The sequence below is a fragment of the Salvelinus alpinus genome, chromosome 8, assembly GCF_045679555.1.
Source record: "Salvelinus alpinus chromosome 8, SLU_Salpinus.1, whole genome shotgun sequence".
In the NCBI taxonomy this organism is placed as follows: Eukaryota; Metazoa; Chordata; class Actinopteri; order Salmoniformes; family Salmonidae; genus Salvelinus; species Salvelinus alpinus.
This window is the reverse complement of record NC_092093.1, coordinates 62,218,282-62,243,910: the sequence shown is the minus strand read 5'-3', so window position 1 is coordinate 62,243,910 and position 25,629 is coordinate 62,218,282. Positions and strand designations below refer to the sequence as shown.

General features: G+C 44.9%; 1 protein-coding gene across 2 annotated transcripts; it reads right to left on the bottom strand.

Annotated features, from left to right (window-relative positions):
- Positions 1 to 27: 27 nt before the first annotated feature.
- On the bottom strand, positions 28 to 25,629 carry oplah (5-oxoprolinase, ATP-hydrolysing). 2 transcript variants are annotated; one of them, XM_071414447.1, is made up of 27 exons: positions 24,987 to 25,629; positions 22,773 to 23,028; positions 22,356 to 22,547; positions 20,973 to 21,087; positions 18,373 to 18,496; positions 14,562 to 14,757; positions 14,203 to 14,368; positions 12,572 to 12,710; positions 12,165 to 12,232; positions 11,308 to 11,624; positions 10,838 to 10,950; positions 9,598 to 9,768; positions 9,072 to 9,209; positions 8,806 to 8,944; positions 8,483 to 8,595; positions 7,902 to 8,053; positions 4,274 to 4,434; positions 3,996 to 4,097; positions 3,682 to 3,856; positions 3,170 to 3,354; positions 2,866 to 3,012; positions 2,279 to 2,413; positions 1,807 to 1,956; positions 1,537 to 1,694; positions 1,253 to 1,413; positions 999 to 1,096; positions 28 to 823 (listed from the first exon to the last, which is right to left on the bottom strand). In XM_071414447.1, the coding sequence occupies exons 2-27, from the start codon at positions 22,941 to 22,943 to the stop codon at positions 668 to 670; spliced, it is 3,942 nt and encodes a 1,313-aa protein (XP_071270548.1). In that variant the 5' UTR covers positions 22,944 to 23,028; positions 24,987 to 25,629; the 3' UTR covers positions 28 to 667. The 2 variants fall into 2 exon arrangements, with proteins under 2 accessions (XP_071270548.1, XP_071270546.1); XM_071414445.1 differs by having other exon boundaries at positions 22,773 to 22,980.

Here is a 25,629-nt window from a genome sequence, read left to right as displayed (position 1 = left end):
GAAAGTCAAAGTTCCACACAGAACAAATCCAATGCAGCGATTTACTGTATACATCTGATCCAAAGGTCGGCTAGTCTTCGTTACACCTCAACAGATTTGAAGAGTAATGTTTAAAGTCTAGTTAGTTAGCACCCTTGAAGCCATACAACTGTATAATCTAGTGTTGCTTTTACATCCTGTTTCTAATCAGTTGTGGTGAGGCAGCAGACTAGTCTAGAAGAGCGTAGACTAGATGTCTACAGATAGCTTTAACACACTGTGTTGCCTAAGCTTAAAGGAAAATACAACAAACGATACTGTTGACACAGGTCAGGTTAACCCTTGACCTGACTGAATCTAGGCCTAAAGGTCTACTGTCTTCAGAGGATTAAACTTGTTTCATTAACTCCCCTACCGGTGAAACAATTTCCATGTTTGTCTCTGTGCAAACTCAAAAGTACTGTAAAGGACATACCACTAGCATCCTTTTAAACACTGTGGTATGGGTTGTTGACTACAGACATGAAAAAAGGCATTGTTCAAGGCCTAAAAAAACCTGGACATGAACGCATTAGCATTTTAAAAGCTCTCTCCAGCCTTCATCTTTGGCGGAGTTTCTCAGCACATCTCTCATCTTCTTAGTGGAACTGTGTCTCTTTCCCCTCCAGCTCTGGCCTGTCGCCTGTTCTCATACACCCTCCTGTGCCATGCGATACTCAAACACACTGCCCCTCTCGGAGAAGTTGTCATTGAAGCGCCTGCGCTTTTTAAGGAGTCTTCCAGCTGTTTGCTTGTCCTCCTCACCATATCCACCTCCGCCAGGTGTGTACAGACAAAACATATCCTGCAACAAAGAAACACACAGATGGTCAATCAACACACACACTCAGAACAAAAGACAAGCCTGAACACGAGTACAATGCAACAACACTAACAGACCCATAGTGGGCAGTACACCACACCAACAGGCCCATGCAGATGTGCCACACAGACAAGCCATGACAGTAGTCTAGTCTCACCCCAGGCTCCAGGCTCACAGTGGTCTTGGCCCCCAGGTTGAGAACCCTTCCATCTGCTCTGTGGAGCTGGTTCAGGCCTGATGCCCCACAGCCACCCCCTAAGAGAGAACAGAATACAGTGAACAACAAACCATAGAAGATGTTATGACTGGAAGACATGGCGGTACAAAACAACAGACAGCTACTCAATCAAAACTACACAGACATTATCATACTAATAAAGGTCATTGGAGAGGTCATAGGTGAGAGATTACCATGGAGACCATAGGGTCGGGTGGAGCGCCTCTCTGTCAGAACTGACAGGACCACCTTATTCCTGAACAGGAGCTTCCGGATCACCCCGTCGCCCCCACGGTACTCCCCTGCACCCCCCGAGCCGGGCCGCAGGGAGAAGTGCTCCAGAACCACAGGGTACCTGAGAATCAGATCAACAGGACAGAAGAAATTATTGCAAGACAACTACTATGGAACTGAATGTTAAGTCATTGCCTTTCTCACTGTAGAAGGTTAAAGCCTCTATTATAAATCCTCCACCCACCTCTTCTCCAGAATCTCTGGGTCGGTGATGCGTGTGTTAGTCATGTGACTGTGGACACCGCTCCGCCCAGTCCAGCCTGGACCCGCCCCTGCTCCCCCGGCAACCGTCTCGTAGTAACCGCTCCCCTCGCTGCCGAAAGTCACATTGTTCATGCAACCCTGAGTGTGAGTGAGAAGAAACGAGAGAGTGAGGGCTGGTAACACTCAAACATCAAGACTATTGCTCCATATGGAACTGTAGCAGGACTTTCCAGTAGCAGATTTCTCCTACCTGTGAGGCAGCGCAGACCTCGAAGGCACGGAAGATGACATCAACCACCCGCTGTGACGTCAGTACATTCCCCCCCACCACAGCGGCATTCTGGGAAGGCTGGAGAATGGAGCCGCTGGGAATGATGACCTTGATTGGAGTGAGACAGCCCTGAGAGACAGTGGCTTAATTAATACATTCTCCATATAGAGACACTGTTTCACATATCATAATAATAAAAATATTATATATATTATATTATATAAAAATATATTATGTGGCCACATTCTGCATTCAGTGCAGACATGTCATTAGAAGTGATCATATCACCTAAAGGACAACTCTTCCATACAAAAGAAACCTACAGCTGTAGGTATACTGAGCCCAAACTTCAACGTTGCAGTATCCATGATCCCCCACCAGAGGTCCTAGCATATGTTTCCCATTACTGACTTTGTTCTGTGGTGGATTGAGAATGTGAACGGTGTCTGACCTGGTTGAGGGGGATGTCTTGGCCCACCATGCAGCGCAGGCAGTAGATGAGGGCAGAGAAGGTGATGGCACGAGGGGCGTTGCAGTTCCCCCACACCTCTGTCCCCGTCCCTGTGAAGTCAAACACTGCACTCCCCTGGGAGGGACGATAGCGAGATACAGGGATAGAGAGAACGAGAGAGAGGGATAGAGGGAACAAGGGATAGAGAGAACAAGGGATAAAGATAACAAGAGATAGAGAGAACGAGAGAGAGGGATAGAGAGAGGGATAGAGGGAACGAGAGAGAGGGATAGAGAGAGGGATAGAGGGAACGAGAGAGAGGGATAGAGAGAGGGATAGAGGGAACGAGAGAGAGGGATAGAGGGAACGAGAAAGGAGCAGTAATGTTGATTAACATTATTAACAGTAGTTGTTGCCCAGTCTTGATGGTGGGTAGCACACTGGTTGCCAGATCTGTCTATTTTAACCAACACTTCTCTCATGTTCGTAGGCCTGACAAACACGAAAGAGCAAGAGGAGTTTTCTCCAGTACAAACAGATCTGGCGCCCCAGCCATGCTAGATGGGTAGTATTAGATCTCCACCCACCTCGTGCTCATTAATCTGGACCCGCAATCTGATTGGTGTTCCATCGTCCATGAAGTCCTCTGCCTCCACCTCCAGGGAGCCTGTCTGTTGCCGCCGGCAACGGGCAAACTCTTTCAACATGTCTCTCACCGCCAGTTCTGCATTGGACTGGAATAACACACACACGTCAGATTACACAAAGACAAACACCTGAACAGGAATGCTGACCACTCCATTTATAATGTGATATGACCTAAGAATCCAAATAAAGCGAATAGAATACAGCCCAACTGAAAGAAGCATCTCACAGTGACGTCCTCATCACCTGGATGTACCCCATGTAGGCCTGCACCACAGCCAGCCCATAGCTGTCAATCAACTCCCCCACCAGCGTGCTCCCTCGCTGATTGGCTGCCACTTGAGCTCGCAGGTCTGACAGGTTGTCATGGAGATTGCGAGTCCCAGAGCAGTCTGGGTACTGAGCCGGAGCCATGAGGGCTTCAGTTACAGCTGACAAAGGAGGAGAAAGAGAGAGAGAGAGAAAGATCAGTACAATGCCATGGAAACATTATTTCAAAACAGATCCTGGAGTGCTTTGAATTCATAGGATTTAAGCCAGTCAGACAAGTCTCATGGTGTGTTTAGTGAAGCTCAACATATCCTATTGTGACTATAGCTTTACACTGAAAGCCACTGCTACCAACATCTCCTGGCTACAACACATTATACAGCCAACTGATAACAACACACTATCTCAATGACTGCCAGTGCCAAGCAGATATTACAACATATTGGCTCTCCCGTTCATAAGGGTTCCTCTCCGTAGAATTTCCTCACCCTCCTCCTGGAAGACTCCAGCAGTGACCAGTTTGAAGGAGGTGAAGACAGCACCCTCCTGCTGCAGTGAGGTGGAGTGGGGGGGCATGGAGCCCGGGGTAATCCCCCCGATGTCTGCATGGTGCCCCCTACTGGCCACAAAGAACACTGGCCCACTCACACCTCTCCTGAACACCTGAGAGGGACAGAGAGCGCGATATATAGTGATAAGGGGCTCCAGGCCCCCCCACCCCGGGCTCCAGGCCCCCCCACCCCGGGCTCCACGCTCCCGACTCCACCTCATGTTTCTAGGGACTATTATAAGTGAAACTCACCGGAGTGATGACAGTGAGGTCAGGGAGGTGACTGCCTCCTGCACATGGATGGTTACTCAGAATCACATCACCCTCTTTAATGATGCTCCCTATGGATTTGATCTGTAGATGACAACGATAGAAATAAGGAAAGCGGGACAGAGAGACATGACAATTTACTATTCCTGGCTTAGTGTATCAATGTCTCCACTTCCCCAAATACTTGCTTAGTATGTTTTGCAGACTTTTAATAGATTGTTAAAGCAGTGAATTGTCATGCTTGCAGTGATCGTCCAGACCTGGTATTGGACGGTCTCCTGCATGGCTCCCAGGTGAACAGGGATGTGTGGTGCGTTGGACACCAGGCCTCCGTCAGGACCAAACACAGCGCAGGAAAAGTCCAGACGCTCCTTGATGTTGGTGGAGATGGAGGTTCTCTGGAGCACTCTGCCCATCTGTTCTGTAGATGCATGAGACCATGGGGCATTTAATGGAGACTTCAGGGAAAACTTACAGTGGTGTTTTGCTTGTTTTCAGTTAGTTACCTTTCTGTTACTTAAATGGCAATGATTATGGTAAATGGCAATGGTACAGTTGAAGTCGGAAGTTTACATACACTTAGGTTGGAGTCATTAAAACCCGTTTTTCAACCACTCCACACATTTCTTGTTAACAAACTATAGTTTTGGCAAGTCGGTTAGGACATCTACTTTGTGCATGACACAAGTAATTTTTCCACAATTGTTTACAGACAGATTTTTCCAATGTATCACAATTCTAGTGGGTCAGAAGTTTACATACACTAAGTTGATTGTGCCTTTAAACAGCTTGGAAAATTACAGAAAATAATGTCATGTATTTAGAAGCTTCTGATTGGAGGTGTACCTGTGGATGTATTTCAAGGCCTACCTTCAAACTCAGTGCCTCTTTGCTTGACATCATGGGAAAATCAAAAGAAATCAGCCAAGACCTCAGAAAAAACTATTGTAGACCTCCACAGGTCTGGTTCATCCTTGGGAGCAATTTCCAAACGCCTGAAGGTACCACGTTTATCTGTACAGTCGTGGCCAAAGGTTTTGAGAATGACACACATATTAATTTTCACAAAGTCTGCTGCCTCAGTTTGTATGATATTTGCATATACTCCAGAATGTTATGAAGAGTGATCAGATGAATTGCAATTAATTGCAAAGTCCCTCTTTGCCATGCAAATTAACTGAATCCCCCAAAAACATTTCCACTGCATTTCAGCAATGCCACAAAAGGACCAGCTGACATCATGTCAGTGACTCTCTCGTGATCACAGGTGTGAGTGTTGCCGAGGACAAGGCTGGAGATCACTCTGTCATGCTGATTGAGTTCGAATAACAGACTGGAAGCTTCAAAAGAAGGGTGGTGCTTGGAATCATTGTTCTTCATCTGTCAAACATGGTTACCTGCAAGGAAACACGTGCCGTCATCATTGCTTTGCACAAAAAGGGCTTCACAGGCAAGGATATTGCTGCCAGTAAGACTGCGCCTAAATCAACCATTTATCGGATCATCAAGAACTTTAAAGAGAGCGGTTCAATTGTTGTGAAGAAGGCTTCAGGGCGCCCAAGAAAGTCCAGCAAGCGCCAGGACCATCTCCTAAAGTTGATTCAGCTGTGGGATCGGGGCACCACCAGTACAGAGCTTGCACCAGGAATGGCAGCATGCAGGTGTGAGTGCATTTGCACGCACAGTGAGACAAAGACTTTTGGAGGATGGCCTGGTGTCAAGAAGGGCAGCAAAGAAGCCACTTCTCTCCAGGAAAAACATCAGGGACAGACTGATATTCTGCAAAAGGTACAGGGATTGGACTGCTGAGGACTGGGGTAAAGTCATTTTCTCTGATGAATCCCCTTTCCGATTGTTTGGGGCATCCGGAAAAAAGCTTGTCCGGAGAAGACAAGGTGAGCACTACCATCAGTCCTGTGTCATGCCAACAGTAAAGCATCCTGAGACCATTCATGTGTGGGGTTGCTTCTCAGCCAAGGGAGTGGGCTCACTCACAATGTTAACTAAGAACACAGCCACGAATAAAGAATGGTACCAACACATCCTCCGAGAGCAACTTCTCCCAACCATCCAGGAACAGTTTGGTGACGAACAATGCCTTTTCCAGCATGATGGAGCACCTTGCCATAAGGAAAAAGTGATAACTAAGTGGCTCGGAGAACAAAACATCGATATTTATGGTTCCAAGCCAGGAAACTCCCCAGACCTTAATCCCATTGAGAACGTGTGGTCAATCCTCAAGAGGCGGGTGGACAAACAAAACCCACAAATTCTGACAAACTCGAAGCATTGATTATGCAAGAATGGGCTGCCATCAGTCAGGATGTGGCCCAGAAGTTAATTGACAGCATGCCAGGGCGGATTGCAGAGGTCTTGGAAAATAAGGGTCAACACTGCAGATATTGACTCTTTGCATCAACTTCATGTAATTGTCAATAAAAGCCTTTGACACTTATGAAATGCTTATAATTATACTTCAGTATTCCATTGTAACATCTGACAAAAATATCTAAAGACACTGAAGCAGCAAACTTTGTGGAAATTAATATTTGTGTCATTCTCAAAACCTTTGGCCACGACTGTACAAACAATAGTACGCAAGTATAAACACCATTGGACTACGCAGCCGTCATACCGCTCAGGAAGGAGACGCATTCTGTCTCCTAGAGGCTTTGGTGCGAAAAGCGCAAATCAATCCCAGAACAACAGCAAAGGACCTTGTTAAGACGTTGGAGGAAACAGGTACAAAAGTATCTACATCCACAGTAAAACGAGTCCTATATCGATATAACCTGAAAGGCCGCTCAGCAAGGAAGAAGCCACTGCTCCAAAACGCCATAAAAAAGGCAGACTACGGTTTGCAACTGCACATGAGGACAAAGACTTTTTGGAGAAATTTCCTCTGGTCTGATGAAACAAAAATAGAACTCTTTGGCCATAATGACCATCGTTATGTTTGGAGGAAAAAGGGGGACGCTTGCAAGCTGAAGAACACCATCCCAACCGTGAAGCACGGGGGTGGCAGCGTCATGTTTTGGGGGTGCTTTGCTGCAGGAGGGACTGGTGCACTTCACAAAATAGATGGCATCATGAGGCAGGAAAATTATGTGGATATATTGAAGCAACATCTCAAGACATCAGTCAGGAAGTTAAAGCTTGGTCATAAATGGGTCTTCCAAATGGACAATGACCCCAAACATACTTCCAAAGTTGTGGCAAATGGCTAAGGACAACAAAGTCAAGGTATTGGAGTGGCCATCACAAAGCCCTGACCTCAATCCTATAGAAAATTTGTGGACAGAACTGAAAAAGCGTGTGCGAGCAAGGAGGCCTACAAACTGACTCAGTTACACCAGCTCTGTCAGGAGGAATGGGCCAAAATTCACCCAACTTATTGTGGGAAGCTTGTGGAAGGCTACCCGAAACATTTGACCCAAGTTAAACAATTTAAAGGCAATGCTACCAAATACTAATTGAATGTATGTAAACTTCTGACCCACTGAGAATGTGATGAAAGAAATAAAAGCTGAAATAAATCATTCTCTCTACTATTATTCTGACATTTCACATTCTTAAAATAAAGTGGTAATCCTAACTGACCTAAAACAGGGAATTTTTACTTGGATTAAATGTCAGGAATTGTGACAAACTGAGTTTAAATGTATTTGGCTAAGGTGTATAAACTTCCGACTTCAACTGTAAATGGCAATGATTTTCTCCATGATAAGTTTGACACTCCCTATCCCTCATTTTTCTGCATCCTCGACTCACATCCATTTCCCTCTCAGCTATCCACCGGTTATCCTCTATCCGTTTTCACACTATCCTCCCCACCCTCCTCTTTCCCATCCCCCTCCCTCGGTCCCTCCTCCCTGGGTACTAACGGACCTGCGATGCTCATGAAGCGATGGGAGAAGATGGAGAGCTGCACAGTGTTGAGTTCAGTTCCCAGGAGGCAGTGGGGGTCGGAGCCCACGGCGATGCACACATCACCCCCTTCTGTCAGATGGGCCACACAGCTGGGCTCCACCAGGATGGTGCTGCGAGGAAACAACCCAATGACACTGTCTAAAACAGTACTTACAGAGGACATTACTCTGGTCTATAGCAGTGGTTCTCAGTCCTGGTCCTGGGGACCCAAAGGGGTGAATTTTTTTTGTTTTTGCCCTAGCACTACATACCTGATTCAAATCATCAAAGCCTGATGAAGAGTTGATGATTTGAATCAGGTGTGTAGTGCCCAGGGAAAAAACAAAAATGGTCACCCCTTTAGGTCCCCAGGACCAGGATTGAGAACCACCGGTCTATAGAATGCCAGCATAATCTAACCCAACGGGTGTAATTCAGTGGCTATTTTAGGCTTGAAAACTAATCTGAATTTAGTATTTGCAATGTCATTATTTGTAAATACTCCAAGGTAGCCTTGTCCCTTCTCGACACTTAAGTGATACAGCATGACAAATACACACCTGTTCTTGTCTATGATGATGGCTGGACCGGGGATATTTTGGTCACATGTCAACTCCTCCCACAGGTAAACACTGGTATCCAGGTAACCGTCCTCAAAGTAACACTTGGTTATCTTAGGGATGGAAAAGAGGATATATTTGTGAGGATCCCTGGATGGAGCCATACATTAAATATACTGTAATACTACTTGTTACTCACATAAAAGGAGACTGTATTCACAGCCCCGTAAACACAGGTGAAAAAAGTGACATTACTTTGAGATTTACAGTAAGGAAACCGTGCTTGTGATGATTTGTGACTCTCAAAATACTAATCTCTTTACCGTAGTGGCTTTGAGAATTCCAGATCCCATCTTGGTGTTGGTCACAGATTTGATTCCGGACTTCCCAGAGCCCCTGACTCTGATGTCATCCACCATGATTGGCCGGTCTGGGATGGTGAAGCCAAACTCCTGCAGGTAGCTGGGAAGGAGAGAGAGGGATGCAGGGGTACAGAGGGAACATGAGGGCTCCATGCGATGGTTGTAGACGTAAGATCATTGGTTGTTATCATGAAGGAACATAGTGAGGGGAAGGTTCATGTGCTCACCGCTTAGTGAAGGCACTACGGAAGTCCCCTGACTTACAAGACCGAGAGTTGCCGGGGTAACCTGTGGCTGTCACCATGAGAGCACAGTCTGTTTTCTCGTAACGCAGGTGGAGGAAAACCTCAGTGGTTATCTGAGAGCTGAGAGAGAAAGAGAGACAAGAAAGCATTGGTTCATTCTTAATTATAAACGGGTGGTTTGAGCCCTGAATGCTGATTGGCTGAAAGCTGTGGTATATCAGACTGTATACCACCGTTATGACCCAAAATAACTTTTCACTGTTTTAATTATGTTGGTAACCAGTTTATAAAAGCAATAAGGCATCTCAGGGGTTTGTGGTATATGGCCAATATACCACGGCTAAAGGCTGTATCAAGGCACTCTGCATAGCGTCGTGGAATAAGAACAGCCCTTAACCGTGGTATACTGGCCATATACCACACCTCCTCGGGCCATATTTCTTAATTATAGAACCCACACGATTGAAAAGAGTATGTGTGTGTGTGTGTGAGTGCTCATGTGTCTGACCTGCTGAAGCCGCGGTCTCTCAGGGTCTCTGTACAGCGCTGGGTCAGCTGCTCCACCCTGTGGTCCAGCTCAGAGAAGGAGCGAGGGTTGTACTGCAGAGAGCACGGCTCTTGGACCTCCTCCACCACGTCAGCCAGCGCCAGGCCGTAGGCCGACAACACACCACTGTACCTGGGACCGAGAGAGACAGATGGAGAGATGTACTATTTTATTTTTCAATAAACTTATGTAACACCTAAAGAGAAGAAGGAGGAACATTGATTGAGTTTTATTTAATCTAGTGCTGAGCGATTAACCAATTAATAAATTTTTTGTTATTAAACAACTAACTGACTGACGTCGTTTCAATTACTTGAATTCAATTTAGTTTGGGGTTTTTGTGAGCCCAACATGCCGCTTCTCTAGAGAGAAATCAAATCATTCACAATATATATTTTTTTATGTTTTATTGAAACCGAAGTCGAAAAGTGATGTTTTTTCTTCGAACCGACTTTAAAAAGCACTAATCTCTCAGCACTCATTTCATCTAAGGGTGAGAGAAGGGAAATGTACCTAACGCTAACTTATACACTATAATACACAGCGTCTAATGAAAGTCTACACACTCCTTGCAGTCTTCACATTTTGCCTTATCTAAAAAGGGATTCAATTAAAAAAAAAATTCTAGAGAGATATACACAACCTACTCCACATTTACAAAGTGAAAGAAAGTTATAGATAACAAAGAAAAATATGTTTTGATTGTGTAGGTCTTCACAGACCAGAGCTAACACTAGGTGAAAGCACCTTCGGCAGCCCTTACAGCTGTGAATAATTGAATAAGATTCACTCACACTTGACTTTTCCCCTTACTAGTACTGACTGTTCGCTACTTTATTGAGGAAAATTTACTTATTATGACTGAGGTTGTCCCACCTAGCTGAATGCCCTAAATGTAAGTCTCTCTGGATAAGAGTGTCTGCTAAATGACTAAAATGTAAATGTACAGTAACGGATCAAACTGTCAAATGACATCGCAATAGGAACCAACAACCTCCTAGGCACCTGTTTTCCCTGGCCAAACACAAGCCTGGCATTTTCATGCCAGCCTCTCTCGCTCACCCTCACTTTCTCCTTCTCCACCTGTCCCTCCTTGGAATACACAACCACCTGTGTACTAAACTCACTCCCTACTCAGACATGTGTAGACAGGAAACAGGACTCCCTACTCAGACATGTGTAGACAGGAAACAGGACTCACTTGTGAATGAAGACGGTCTTCATACCTAAAGCTTGTGCGATGGCACACGCATGTTGCCCACCTGCTCCACCGAAACATGCCAACACATGCTGAGAGGTGTCATGTCCCTTAGCCTACACAGAAAGACAGAGAGGGCAAGCGACAGGGGGAGAGAGAGCAAGAGAGTCTTTGGAAAAGGCAGAAGAAACTTCTGTTCAACATGGAATGGTGGAATTATCAGCAACATCAGAGCACTGTTGTAGTCTAACAACAAACTCCACTGCTGTAGTCTAACAACAAACTCCACTGCTGTAGTCTAACAACAAACTCCACTGCTGTAGTCTAACAACAAACTCCACTGCTGTAGTCTAACAACAAACTCCACTGCTCATTTTGAATGTTTAAATGGGACTAGTATTTCAACAAATGTCTCTAGTGAAACACCATACTACACAAAACAAACACATCAATATAATCCCTCCCATCAATACCTGTGTCAGTGCTCTGATTGGACGACACATGGCCTCGTTGGCCACTCTGATAAAACCCATAGCAACCTCCTCCATGCTCATCTCTGATTTGCCGCTCATGACCTTGCTGTTGTTTGAATGGGCGCTTCCGTTGGCGCTGCTCTGGGATTGGTTGGTGGAGAGGAAGTGGTTGATCTCGCGGGTGAGCTGTTGGAAGTGCTCCATGGTTTCCTCGCTGGACAGAGGCTCGTCCTCTCCAGGACCAAAGATCCTGGGGAAGAAGGAGGGGAGCAGGCGGCCCAGAGCCAGGTTGGCATCCGTCACAGTCAGAGGACCACCTATGAAGATCATATAGGAATACCTGGACATTACACCAGGCCTTTGACCACACCACAACTCACAGATTGATGTCTTCTCTGTAGTATTACCAAACCATAAGTGTTCAGAATATAGGCAATACTATAAATAGCACACTTCCACATCAGGAGTCATACCATACCAACAGTAGCAGGAGAAAACTAAATGGTGTTGTAGGTTACTACAGTACTTCACTTGAGCTGTATCTAGAGCTGTTACATAATCTCGCATTTCTGTTGGAATTTGGGAGTTAATCCAACTTTTTTAAGCCTTCCCCCTCGGCCACACCATCTTTCTAGAGATGGGGTAGCGGAAAGGGACCAGAGAGGGAAAAGCTTCGGCCATACAGATGTTAAAATGTCTGTACATTTTAATTTAACTGAGTGGAACGGATTAAGGATAGAAATCTGTACCAGGGAGAAAAAGGGTAACAGCTCTATTCAACAGAGAAAAGAAGAGGAGAATGTGTGTGAGAGAGAGAGGGACAGAGAGAGGGACGGGGTGGGAGGCAGTATTCCTACCCTTTCTGTAGCAGGCTGGTCCTGGATGGGCACCAGCTGACTCTGGCCCCACAACAAACATCCCTGACCTGGGAACAAAGAGATTTATGGGGTCACGACTATAATGTCACATTTCCCTCCCTGTAGACTGACTGGACTAGATTGACTTCCACCACATACACAGTCATTCCCTGTGGAAGTTATACATTGCCATCCAATGTTTGTCTAATGGGTTCATAGGTAGTAACTGTGGGTTAATGATTTAGATATGGCAGAACAGTCTGAGCATAAATCACAAACACGAGAAAATAGATATTATACTTCCCAGACCTCCAAGCAACAGACTGTGTACAGTGAAGTTTATGTAAACATTCAGTATGCTGAAAGTCCATATTCATACTATGTGTGAACCTGTTGTCCTGACTGACCTGAAGAAGAGGCGGGAGCCACCGCCTGCTGCTACGGTGTTGATGTCTAGCTGTGGGGCCTGCAGGGTGACGCCGGCCGTGGTGGCCTCAAACACGTGCTCATAGTGACCCGCGTAGCGACTCACATCTGTAGACGTGCCTAAAGGGGGCACAGCGTGGCCCAGAGTAGCTGTTAGGGGCATGAAGTGTAAAAGAGCCAAAGTTTCCCTAAATGATGGAACGCTAGGACTTCATCAGCCCAGTATTAGCAATTAATGTGAGATTTAGTCTTCAAGGGCTTCAAAGAAGCCTTTGTCTAACATCCATCAGTACCATTCCTGCTTCCTGCTATGATTGTTTCCTTTTAAACCCTTTAGTTCACACCTCTCTCTCTCAAAGTCAGCAACCCTTTAAGGCATCCGCATGCTTCCCAGCCGAAACAGTTTGGAAGAGTTTGTGTATATATTATGACAACATTTTGTGATGTTTTCGTTCGTTTTGGACATCGGTAAGGGTTTTTTCAGCTATCCAGGCACACAATTTTTTTTCAGGGAGGCAAGCCAAAGTCAGTAGTAATAGAAGAATTTGTATGTTTAAGATAATGACTAAAGTATTCCTCCCTGAAACCATATAATTGTATGAAATGTGTTAGAGTCATAATCCAATAATGTGTGTGACTAGACTTTTTAAGACTAGGCCATTGTGTTACTATTTCGCAATATGAGCAGGGTATAGTTGAGACATTCAAGGACAACTGAACTGTCGACTTGTGATAATGGTGAAACTAATAACTGGAAAGAGGCCTTCCCACCCTAGGGAGAAAAACTGTTAGAAACGGCTAGGCTTGCAGAAGATGATGAAACATGTTGCAGAAGTGTGATAAACAAGGTATGTGAACTGTGGAAAAATACAGCCCACCTAAAGAGAGGTGGAGTTTCTACTGAGGTGAGTTCATTTGTGTGTGTGTGCTATAAAAAGATTGTGTTCTCATTTTGAAGACAGAGCGCTCTCTGAATAAAGGACTGATCTATTGCAGACTGGGACTTTGTCTAATTCTTCATTAACCAGAGCCTTACAACCTCTGGGAATTGGTCAAAGCTTGAGTGATAGTTGAGTTCAACCATTGAGATAGCAAAATTCTCATGACAGGTAGTCAAAGTCTATTCGTCGATGATTGGTCAACAGTAGGGATTCTTCAATAAATTCTTTGTTGTCATTCAACTCATTTTCATGCAAATGTTTTCATTGAGAAATACTGCAACAAACATCTTAGATGTAAAAATGCGCGACTAAGATCCTCGGCAAAAAGGTCAAAATTAATCACAGATTTCGTGAGTCATCTTCGATTAATTCTGACTTTTTGGAGGAAGTATATACTGGCTACGGAGTCTCAAAATGGACAAACAGTAGTATTTGTGCTTTTTTCTCATTTTTCATGCAAAGGTCTTTTAAAGGGATTATGCGAGTACACTCGTTCAGTTCATCTAGACAACTTCAGCTAGCCGCCAACTGAACAGAAGCATGCTGACGCCTTTACCCTCTTCCCCTGTCCTCATGCTATATAGGCTGCATATGGCCCCTCCCCCCCTTTAGCTGTTTCCTTCTTTTCCATTGTGCCCCCCCCCCCCACTACATCCTGTGCTCCTCCTCACCCCCCATGTCGAACCCAATGACGGGCTTGTTCTCTGTCTGGCTGTAGGAGGTGATGGCGTAGCCCACCACACCCCCCGCGGGCCCAGACAGCACAGCCCGGGACCCACAGAACTGCTCCATGGGGGTGAGACCTCCATCAGACTGCATGAAGAGAACACTCACACCCTACAGTTGAGAGAGAGGCGGAGGGAGTACAGGAGGTTGAGAGAGGCAGTCATTTCAAGGTGTGTAGCTATACAGAATGTGACCTATAAGAGTATGATCTCTCTGCACACCTATGAGTGCTCAGTAAATACAGCTACACAACATTATGTTTACATAATAAAACACAAATTTATTTACAAAAACACTGACTAACCTCCAGTCCACCTCTGAAGCCAGAGGTGAAGCCTTTCAAGTACTGGCGGATTTTAGGTGTGAGGTAGGCATCGGCGCATACGGTGTACCCGCGTGGCACTGCCCTCACCATGGGCATGACCTCACTGGACAGGGACACCTGGGTGAAACCCAGCCTGCGCGCCAATGACCCAACAGCCTTCTCATGGGCAGACCACCTGACATACAGAGAGAGAGAGGAGTTCTCACATCAGATTCATTCCATTATGTTCCTCTCCAACATATAAACTCAGCAAAAAAAGAAACGTCCCCTTTTTCAAGACAATGTCTTTCAAAGATCATTCGTAGAAATCCAGATAACTTCACAGATCTTCATTGTAAAGGGTTTAAACACTGTTTCCCATGCTTGTTCAATGAACTATAAACAATTAATGAACATGCACCTGTGGAATGGTCGTTAAGACACTAACAGCTTACAGGTGGTAGGCAATTAAGGTCACAGTTATGAAAACTTAGGACACTAAAGAGGCCTTTCTACTGACTCTGAAAAACACCAAAAGAAAGATGCACAGGGTCCCTGCTCATCTGCGTGAATGTGCCTTAGGCATGCTGCAAGGAGGCATGAGGACTGCAGATGTGGCCAGGGAAATAAATTGCAATGTCCGTACTGTGAGACGCCTAAGACAGCGCTACAGGGAGACAGGACAGACAGCTGATCGTCCTCGCAGTGGCAGACCATGTGTAAAAACACCTGCACAGTATCGGTACATCCAAACATCACATCTGTGGGACAGGTACAGGACAGCAACAACAACTGCCCGAGTTACACCAGGAACGCACAATCCCTCCATCAGTGCTCAGACTGTCCGCAATAGGCTGAGAGAGGCTGGACTAAGGGCTTGTAGGCCTGTTGTAAGGCAGGTCCTCACCAGACATCACCGGCAACAACGTCGCCTATGGGCACAAACCCACCGTTGCTGGACTGGCAAAAAGTGCACTTCACTGACGAGTCGCGTTTTGTCTCACCAGTGGTGATGGTCGGATTTGCGTTTATCGTCGAAGGAATGTGCGTTACATCGAGGCCTGTACTCTGGAACGGGATCAATTTGGAGGTGGAGGGTCCGTCATGGTCTGGGGCGGTGTGTCACAGCATCATCGGACTGAGCTTGTTGTCATTGCAGGCGATCTCAACGCTGTGCGATACAGGGAAGACATCCTCCTCTCTCATGTGGTACCCTTCCTGCAGGCTCATCCTGACATGACCCTCCAGCATGACAATGCCACCAGCCATACTGCTCGTTCTGTGTGTGACATGCAAGACAGGAATGTCAGTGTTCTGCCATGGCCAGCGAAGAGCCCGGATCTCAATCCCATTGAGCACGTCTGGGACCTGTTGGATCGGAGGGTGAGGGCTAGGGCCATTCCCCCCCAGAAATGTCCGGGAACTTGCAGGTGCCTTGGTGGAAGAGTGGGGTAACATCTCACAGCAAGAACTGGCAAATCTGGTGAAGTCCATAAGGAGGAGATGCACTGCAGTACTTAATACTGACTGTTACTTTTGATTTTGACCCCCCCTTTGTTCAGGGACACATTATTCCATTTCTGTTAGTCACATTTCTGTGGAACTTGTTCAGTTTATGTCTCAGTTGTTGAATCTTATGTTCATACAAACATTTACACATGTTAAGTTTGCTGAAAATAAACGCAGTTGACAGTGAGAGGACGTTTCTGAGTTTAGTACTGTGAGGCAAACTGCAAAGTTAACTCATTAACTCGTACAGTGTTTTCTTGAAAAGTCTTTCAGTGCTCTCCCTCCTGTTGAAAGGTTGTGTGCTATGTGGTTATCAGACCTGGCATTAAGCCGGACAGTTCTGAAGGTGCCTTTACAATGTACTTACAGTGAGGGAAAAAAGTATTTGATCCCCTGCTGATTTTGTACGTTTGCCCACTGACAAAGAAATGATCAGTCTATAATTTTAATGGTAGGTTTATTTGAACAGTGAGAGACAGAATATCAACAAAAAAATCCAGAAAAACGCATGTCAAAAATGTTATGAATTGATTTGCATTTTAATGAGGGAAATAAGTATTTGACCCCTCTGCAAAACATGACTTAGTACTTGGTGGCAAAACCCTTGTTGGCAATCACAGAGGTCAGACGTTTCTTGTAGTTGGCCACCAGGTTTGCACACATCTCAGGAGGGATTTTGTCCCACTCCTCTTTGCAGATCTTCTTCAAGTCATTAAGGTTTCGAGGCTGACGTTTGGCAACTCGAACCTTCAGCTCCCTCCACAGATTTTCTATGGGATTAAGGTCTGGAGACTGGCTAGGCCACTCCAGGACCTTAATGTGCTTCTTCTTGAGCCACTCCTTTGTTGCCTTGGCCGTGTGTTTTGGGTCATTGTCATGCTGGAATACCCATCCACGACCCATTTTCAATACCCTGGCTGAGGGAAGGAGGTTTTCACCCAATATTTGACGGTACATGGCCCCGTCCATCGTCCCTTTGATGCGGTGAAGTTGTCCTGTCCCTTTAGCAGAAAAACACCCCCAAAGCATAATGTTTCCACCTCCATGTTTGACGGTGGGGATGGTTTCTTGGGGTCATAGGCAGCATTCCTCCTCCTCCAAACACGGCAAGTTGGGTTGATGCCAAAGAACTCCATTTTGGTCTCATCTGACCACAACACGTTCACCCAGTTGTCCTCTGAATCATTCAGATGTTCATTGGCAAACTTCAGACGGGCATGTATATGTGCTTTCTTGAGCAGGGGGACCTTGCGGGTGCTGCAGGATTTCAGTCCTTCACGGCATAGTGTGTTACCAATTGTTTTCTTGATGACTATGGTCCCAGCTGCCTTGAGATCATTGACAAGATCCTCCTGTGTAGTTCTGGGCTGATTCCTCACCGTTCTCATGATCATTGCAACTCCACGAGGTGAGATCTTGCATGGAGCCCCAGGCTGAGGGAGATTGACAGTTCTTTTGTGTTTCTTCCATTTACGAATAATCACAGAAACTGTTGTCACCTTCTCACCAAGCTGCTTGGCGATGGTCTTGTAGCCCATTCCAGCCTTGTGTAGGTCTACAATCTTGTCCCTGACATCCTTGGAGAGCTCTTTGGTCTTGGCCATGGTGGAGAGTTTGGAATCTGATTGATTGATTGCTTCTGTGGACAGGTATCTTTTATACAGGTAAGAAACTGAGATTAGGAGCACTCCCTTAAAGAGTGTGCTCCTAGTCTCCGTTCGTTACCTGTATGAAAGACACCTGGGAGCCAGAAATCTTTTTGATTGAGAAGGGGTCAAATACTTATTTCCCTCATTAAAATGCAAATCAATTTATAACATTTTTGACATGCATTTTTCTGGATATTTTTGTTGTTATTCTGTCTCTCACTGTTCAAATAAACCTACCATTAAAATTATAGACTGATAATTTCTTTGTCAGTGGGCAAACGTACAAAATCAGCAGGGGATCAAATACTTTTTTCCCTCACTGTACATCCAGCGACTTTAAATTACTTTACAGTTTGAAACGGAGTAGAAAGAACCCTGTAAGTCAATAAACGAGAACTCCCAGAGTGGATATAACAACGGAGAGAAACTCAACCTTCGAGATGGCAGGAGAAAAAGCACAGTGAAGGAGAAGAGGCCCAGTCTTCCTCTACCCTTCTCAGACTGACTGTTCATAACCTTCCACATCTACCACAGTGATCCCACACCAAGAAAAACAGGTCATCTGACACCAGGCACTATACACATACAACGGCAATCTTTAAAGATAGTAAACTGGGAGAAACTCTTGCTGTCTGGGTTGGCAGTATACTGACGTGTAGGAGTGTAGCAGCAGAACAGCCAGGCTGTGGATCCCCCGAGACAGGACTCCTCTCAGATCGTCCTCCACACGCTGCATGTCCAGCTCACGCCACACCTCCAGGGAGTCCCCTGTACTGCCTGGAGGACAGAGACACAGGGCAGAGGTAAGGGACAGGTGTGTGTGTGGATACAAATTATTGACCAAAGCAGTTACCACTCAAACCTGTCATAAACTTGACAAACAGGAGGTAATAGTCCTGTGGGGAATTTGCATCTGAAAACTGTATATGTTGAAAAAGCTCTCCTTGTCAGTCATTGCCTGTGCCTCAGTAGGAGCAGGAAACATATCCATATAATTTCCATATCTAACAGGATATGGTCAAGAATACGGCACTCTCTGTGTTTAAATTTGTGTAATAATTAGTTTATTGTAAAATGGGTATTGTAATAGATTAAATGGTAAAAGACCCAATGCAGCCATTTTTATCTCAATATCAAATCATTTCTGGGTAATAATGAAGTACCTTACTGTGACCGTTTTATATTAAAATGGTCAGAAATAAACAAAAATAGCTTATTAGCATAGAACAATTTCTCAAGAAAGAATTTTACTAGGACTATCTGAGAGTGGTTTGAGTGGGGAGGGAAAAACTGAACATTTGCTGTTATTGGCAGAGAGGTGATGTCACCAGGCAGGCCACAATTCCATCCCACCCAAACATTTCAGGCGGTCTTTTCAAACAGCTCTTACACTAAATCTTCCTTTTCACAGTATTATTCCAACCTCATAGTGTGGAAATACACGTACAGTGCAATGGGAAAGTATTCAGACCCCTTGACTTTTTCCACATTTTGTTACATTACAGCCTTATTCTAAAACGGTTAAATAATTTGTTGGTTTTTCTCCACACAATATCCCATAATGACAAAGGAAAATCAAGTTCACAATTTTTAGCTAATTTATTAAAAATTTAAAACGGAAAATATCACATTTACATACAGTACCAGTCAAAAGTTGACACCTGCTCATTCAAGGGTTTATCTTATTTGTACTATTTTCTACATGTGTTATTTCATAGTTTTGATGTCTTCACTATTATTTCTACAATGTAGAAAATAGTAAAAATAAAGAAAAACCCTTGAATGAGTAGGTGTCCCAATTTTTGACTGGTACTGTAAGTATTCAGACCCTTTATTCAGTACTTTGTTGAAGCAACTTTAGCAGCGATTACAGCCTCACGTCTTCTTGGGTATAACGCTACAAGCTTGGCACACCTGTATTTGGGGAGTTTCTCCCATTCTTCTCTGCAGATCCTCTCAAGCTCTTCTAGGTTAGATGGGGAGCGTTGCTGCACAGCTATTTTCAGGTCTCTCCAGAGATGTTCGATCGGGTTCTAGTCCGGGCTCTGGTCGGGCCACTCAAGGACATTCAGAGACTTGTCCTGCGTTGTCTTGGCTGAGTGCTTAGGGTCATTGTCCTGTTGGAAGGTGAACATTTGCCCCAGTCTGAGGTCCTGAGTGCTCTGGAGCAGGTTTTCATCAAGGAGCTCTCTGTACTTTGCTCCGTTCATTTTCCCCCTCGATCCTGACTAGTCTTCCAGTCCCTGCTGCTGAAAAACATCCCCACAGCATGATGCTGCCACCACGCTTCACTGTAGGGATGATATTGACCAGGTGAAGAGCATTCAGGCCAAAGAGTTCAATCTTGGTTTAATCTGACCAGCGAATCTTGTTTCTCATGGTCTAAGAGTCTTTTAGGTGCCTTTTGGCAAACTCCAAACGGGTGGTCATGTGCCTATTACTGAGGAGTGGCTTCCGCCTGGCCACTCTACCATAAAGGCCTGATTGGTGGGGTGCTGCAGAGATGGTTGTCCTTCTGGAAGGTTCTGCCATCTCCACAGAGGAACTCTGGAGCTTTGTCAAAGTGACTATTGGGTTCTTGGTCACCTCCCTGACCAAGGACCTTCTCCGCCGATTGCGCAGTTTGGCCGGGCGGCCAGCACTAGGAAGAGTCTTGGTGGTTCCAAACTTCTTCCATTTAAGAATGATGGAGGCCACTGTTTTCTTGGGGACCTTCAATGCTGCAGACATTTTTTGGTCCCCTTCCCCAGATCTGTGCCTTGACACAATCCTGTCTCGGAGCTCTACTTACAATTCCTTCGACCTCATGGCTTGGATTTTGCTCTGACATGCACTGTCAACTGTGGGACCTTAGACTGGTTTGTGCCTCGTCCAATCAATTGAATTTACAACAGGTGGACTCCAACCACGTTTTAGAAACATCTCAAGGATAATCAATGGAAACAGGATACACCTGAGCTCAATTTCAAGTCTCATAGCCAAGGGTCTGAATAATTATGAAAATAACGTATGTTTTGTATTTTTTTATACATTTGCAAAAATTTCTAAAAACCTGTTTTCACTTTGTCATTATGGGGTATTGTGTGTATATTGAGGGGGAAATATGATTTAATCAACTTTAGAACAGGGCAGTAATGTAACAAAATGTGGAAAAAGTCAAGGGATCTGAATCCTTTCTGAATGCACTGTATAGTAAAGTTTGTGTAGCTGAAGGCCGGCATGTTATTGAGTTACTCCTGTGTAGTGCTGTTACCTGTGACAATACGCTTGGGTTCTTTCCTGGGTAGCTGGCAGCCATCTTGTCTAAGGACAACTCTCTCATCAACCTCAATGACCTCTTCATACAGCACGTCTGGAACAGCCACCTCCTGTCACACACACACACACACACACACCACACACACACACACAGTTAAGATACTTCAACTTGCAAATAATCTACAAGACTCCCAACTTTATAATTTTAATAAAACAACTCAGTATCCATGATGGTAGTTGATATTGGGTAAGAGCTGGCTGTCCTAGCTGGCCTGGAACAGGAAAAGTTGGGAAATGGTATTAGTCATCACTTACATATAAACCTTAGGACCTCCAACTAAAAATTATCAGAGAGCAGGGTCTGGTGCCAAAGGTGCAGCAGACAGCACAAAGCTGTTGCAATATCATTGGATATATGCTAGGTCAGTATGTCACCACAGTGACCTTTACGACAGTCAAAGTTCACTCGGACCAACAGTAGAACACAGGTCTGGGGACAAACTCCAAGACCAACCCCCATGAGTATATAGCCTACCCTCCCATTAACTGCCCATGGAACAGTTTTTCTGAGACAGCTGCATGTTCCGTGTCTGCACTGAGTGTTTGTTAATGCACATGCATCGATGTGTGTTTTTCATTCTATGCTGCCACACATCTTCCAGTAAGTACACGGTGTATTCATTCAGTCCCTGTTGCATCCCTTCCAACCCCTTAGCGCTCCCTGACAGGCCCACCTGTCCCTGGTAACAGAATGTAGATCATATCTGTACTGTGAGCCCAGCAGGAGATGGGAGGGTGCAGCTGTAGTTCCAACAGGTCTCACACAGACCTACTGAGGAGCAGTGGTACACTCCAGATGTGCACCCTTACACTCCCATTACAACACAACTAAACACGTATACACAGTAGAACAATGTCAAAGTATTATTTGAAGAAACAGAGACAATTGTGAGCTCTGCCTCTCAAACCCTTGATGCAATAAATTGGGGACTTTATCTGAAGCAGTATTAGATCCTAATTTAAAGTATCACTTACTAACTTTGTTGGCTTAGTATAAACTTGTCGTGAAAGAGTCTACCTAAACATTACTGAATCATTTGAAACGCTTCAATGATAAGTGTACATTATTCCATTACCAAGCAACATAGTGGAAAAGTGCCGACTGCCACTTGTGTATAGTATAATCAGTGCTCAGTTAACTGTACCATTAGCACGGCCGGTGTGGTATTGTTCAAGTGAGCTATAATTCATTCATCAATACATTAGTGTCAGTCTCCGACAAGGCAGGACGTGACCCCCACCTCACCACCCCAAACAATGGAAAACTCTATTGTGCTGTAGCATCAACTCTGTCTCCATTCCATAGAGAAGCACTAACCAAATCGAAGAGCTTTGGCCGGGCTTGGGTGCCAATATGCAGCAGATCCTTGAACCCCTTTGTGACCAGGAGGGCAGTCCGCTCTCCTTGCCTCTCTAGCAGGGCATTGGTCGCCACTGTGGTGCCCATCCTGATCCAGCCAATCAGGGATGTCTCCACAGGCTGTTCCCTGGGAAAGGCCTGCCCAGTCTCCTGTGAACATAGCAGGATGTAGCGGGGGGGTTAGAGAGGATCACACATTAAGCACTGGTTAACCTCTGGTCTGCTGACGTCATGTCTGATCTCAGCTTGTCACAAGCTTTAACTAAAACTACTCTTCCTGCTCTCTTCATTTCTCCATAAACTACCTCTCTTTCTCATCTGTCTATTCCTTCGTCCTTTAATTCCTCTCCCCGTCTCTCCAGAGTGCCATCTCACCTCCTCCAGAACCCTGCGGATCCCCTCAGTTGGAGCGTCTTTGTAGTTCTGGGGGTCGTGGGACAGCAGTTTCAGGACCCTCTCCCGGCCGTCAGGTAATCGGGCAAAGACGTCGGTGAAAGTTCCACCGCGGTCGATAGCAAAATCAAACTTCCCTTCAGTCTCTGTCATCCTGAAGAAATGAAGGATGGACAGAGAACTGCTGCTCCTGAAATCATGGACAAAACTACTCACTCAAGATGCAGTAATCTGGTTTCTGGAGAGATAGAGATATTTACATTACCAGTCAAAAGTTTGGACACACCTACACATTCAATTTTTTTTCTAACTATTTTCTACCTTGTAGAATAATAGTGAAGACATCAACACTATGTGATAACACATGTGAAATCATGTTGTTAAAAAAAAGTGTTAAATCAAAATCTATTTTATATGTTAGATTCTTCAAAGGAGCCACCCTTTGCCTTGATGACAGCTTTTCACACTCTTGGCATTCTCTCAACCAGCTTCATAAGGTAGTCACCTGGAATTAATTTCAGTTAACAGGTGTGCCTAGTTAAAAAGTTAATTTGTGGAATTTATTTCCATATTCATGCGTTTGAGCCAATCAGTTGTGTCGTGACAAGGTAGGGGAGGTATAAAGAAGATAGCCCTATTTGGTAAAAGACCACGTCCATATCATGGCAAGAACAGCTCAAATAAGCAAAGCGAAACGACAGTTCATCCTTTCTTTAAGACATGAAGGTCAGTCAATGCGGAACATTTCAAGAACTTTGAAAGTTTCATAAAGTGCAGTCGCAAAAACCATCAAGCGCTATGATGAAACTGGCTCTCATGAGGACTGCCACAGGAAAGGAAGACAGAGTTACCTCTGCTGCAGAGGATAAGTTCATTAGAGTTAACTGCACCTCAGATTACAGCCCAAATAAATGCTTCACAGAGTTCAAGTAAGACACATCTCAACATCAACTGTTCAGAGGAGACTGTGTGAATCAGACCTTAATGGCTGAATTGCTGCAAAGAAACCACTACTAATGGACACCAATAAGAAGAAGAGACTTGCTTGGGCCAAGAAATACGAGCAATGGACATTAGACCAGCTGAAATCTATCCTTTGGTCTGATGAGTCCAAATTTTTGATTTTTGGTTCCAACCGCCGTGTCTTTGTGAGACAGAGTAGGTGAACGGATGATTTCGGCATGTGTGGTTCCCACTGTGAAGCATGGAGGAAGAGGTGTGATGGTGCTTTGTTGGTGACACTGTCTGTGATTTATTTAGAATTTATGGCACACTTAACCAGAATGGCTACCACAGCATTCTGCAGTGATACGCCATCCCATCTGGTTTGCGCTTCGTTTTCAACAGGACAATGACCCAAAACACTCCTCCAGGCTGTGTATGGGCTATTTGACCAAGAAGGAGAGTGATGGAGTGCTGCATCAGATGACCTGGCCTCAACCCAATTGAGATGGTTTGGGATGAGTGGAACCACAGAGTGAAGGAAAAGCAACCAACAAGTGCTCAGCATATGTGGGAACTCCTTCAAGACTGTTGGAAAAGCATTCCAGGTGAAGCTGGTTGAGAGAATGCCAAGAGTGTGCAAAGCTGTTATCAAGGCAAAGGGTGGCTACTTTGAAGAACCTAAAATATATTTTGATTTGTTTAACACTTTTTTGGTTACTACATGATTCCATGTGTTATTTCATGGTTTGATGTCTTCAGTGGTTCCACTACTGCATCTGCCACAGCAAATATATACCATATGCTACCAGAAGATTTGAAGACATAAGTGCACTCAATAGTGGTTTTGCACATATTACTATATTATAGCCCCTTATGTAAACACATAGTAGACTAGACTACGCCGAGGAAACGCTAACTGGAGAACAGTCTGGTGAGGGCGGATGCAGTTTGTATCGCAGGCATGCAGTCTTTATCAATCGGCAATATTGTGCACAGTTCTATTCATACAGCGAACTGTCATGAGCAATACATTCGACTAAATCAATGAGGCAATTACTATATTATTATCCTAATTGCTTTGGTCATAAATGACGGATTGCTCCATTTATGTAGGTCGTTCATAAGTCACTGATCCACGAGCGACCACTTTGTACTGCCGGTGTAGTGGTAGGTTGGCATGGCTTTAATACATTTTTCTCGGTCAGTTTTCAAAAGTTGAGTGGGTAATTTTCCGATCTTTAGGCTACTTACGAGTCTTCTTGCTCTGGGTGTATCACTGATGATCCGATGTGTCGCAAATCCTTGCCAGTCGTCTATCGTCCTTTGCCGTTCTCCTTCCTCACTCTCACTCTTGTCTCAATGCTGGATATCTCTGCTCTGGTTGCCAAAGTCAATACGGTTTCTAATTTACTATAGACTACACTCCACCCCCTTGCCTTCGTGCTCTTCTTCTTCGACACGGCGGTCCGCAAACAAACGTTTAGGCTACGTGCATGACGCCACCTACTGTGCTGGAATGTACGATCAATTATGATATGCCCAATTCTGTACTACCATTAAAATACCCCATTAAACTTGTTATATTTCATGCTGAAAGATTCCACCCTTCAGATTATTCAGCATGTCAACAACCATTTCTACTGTAACATATGTTACCCCCAGTCTCCACAATAACCTTCAACCTGTTATTTCTGCTTCCCACGACCTGAGTCGTATTGATAGCCTTACCAATAAAACCTATGAAGTCAACTTTATTCATTATCAAAGTGTCCTTTGACACCGCACGTTCATGGGCGCAAGATTTCTGAACAGGCCTCGGAACCATGCCAGGACCAGCAAGAACACCAGCCCCGACATTAGGTTCACTTAGTTGAGGAGCAGCCGTGGAAGCTCC

Excerpts from the sequence above, each read along its gene's own strand:
- oplah (XM_071414447.1), bottom strand. The coding sequence starts at position 22,943 with ATGACAGAGACTGAAGGGAAGTTTGATTTTGCTATCGACCGCGGTGGA. Across the intron at positions 21,088-22,355 it reads GGCCAAAGCTCTTCGATTTG|GAGGTGGCTGTTCCAGACGT; the intron begins GTTAGTGCTTCT and ends TGTGTGTGACAG. Across the intron at positions 824-998 it reads CTGTGAGCCTGGAGCCTGGG|GATATGTTTTGTCTGTACAC; the intron begins GTGAGACTAGAC and ends TCTTTGTTGCAG.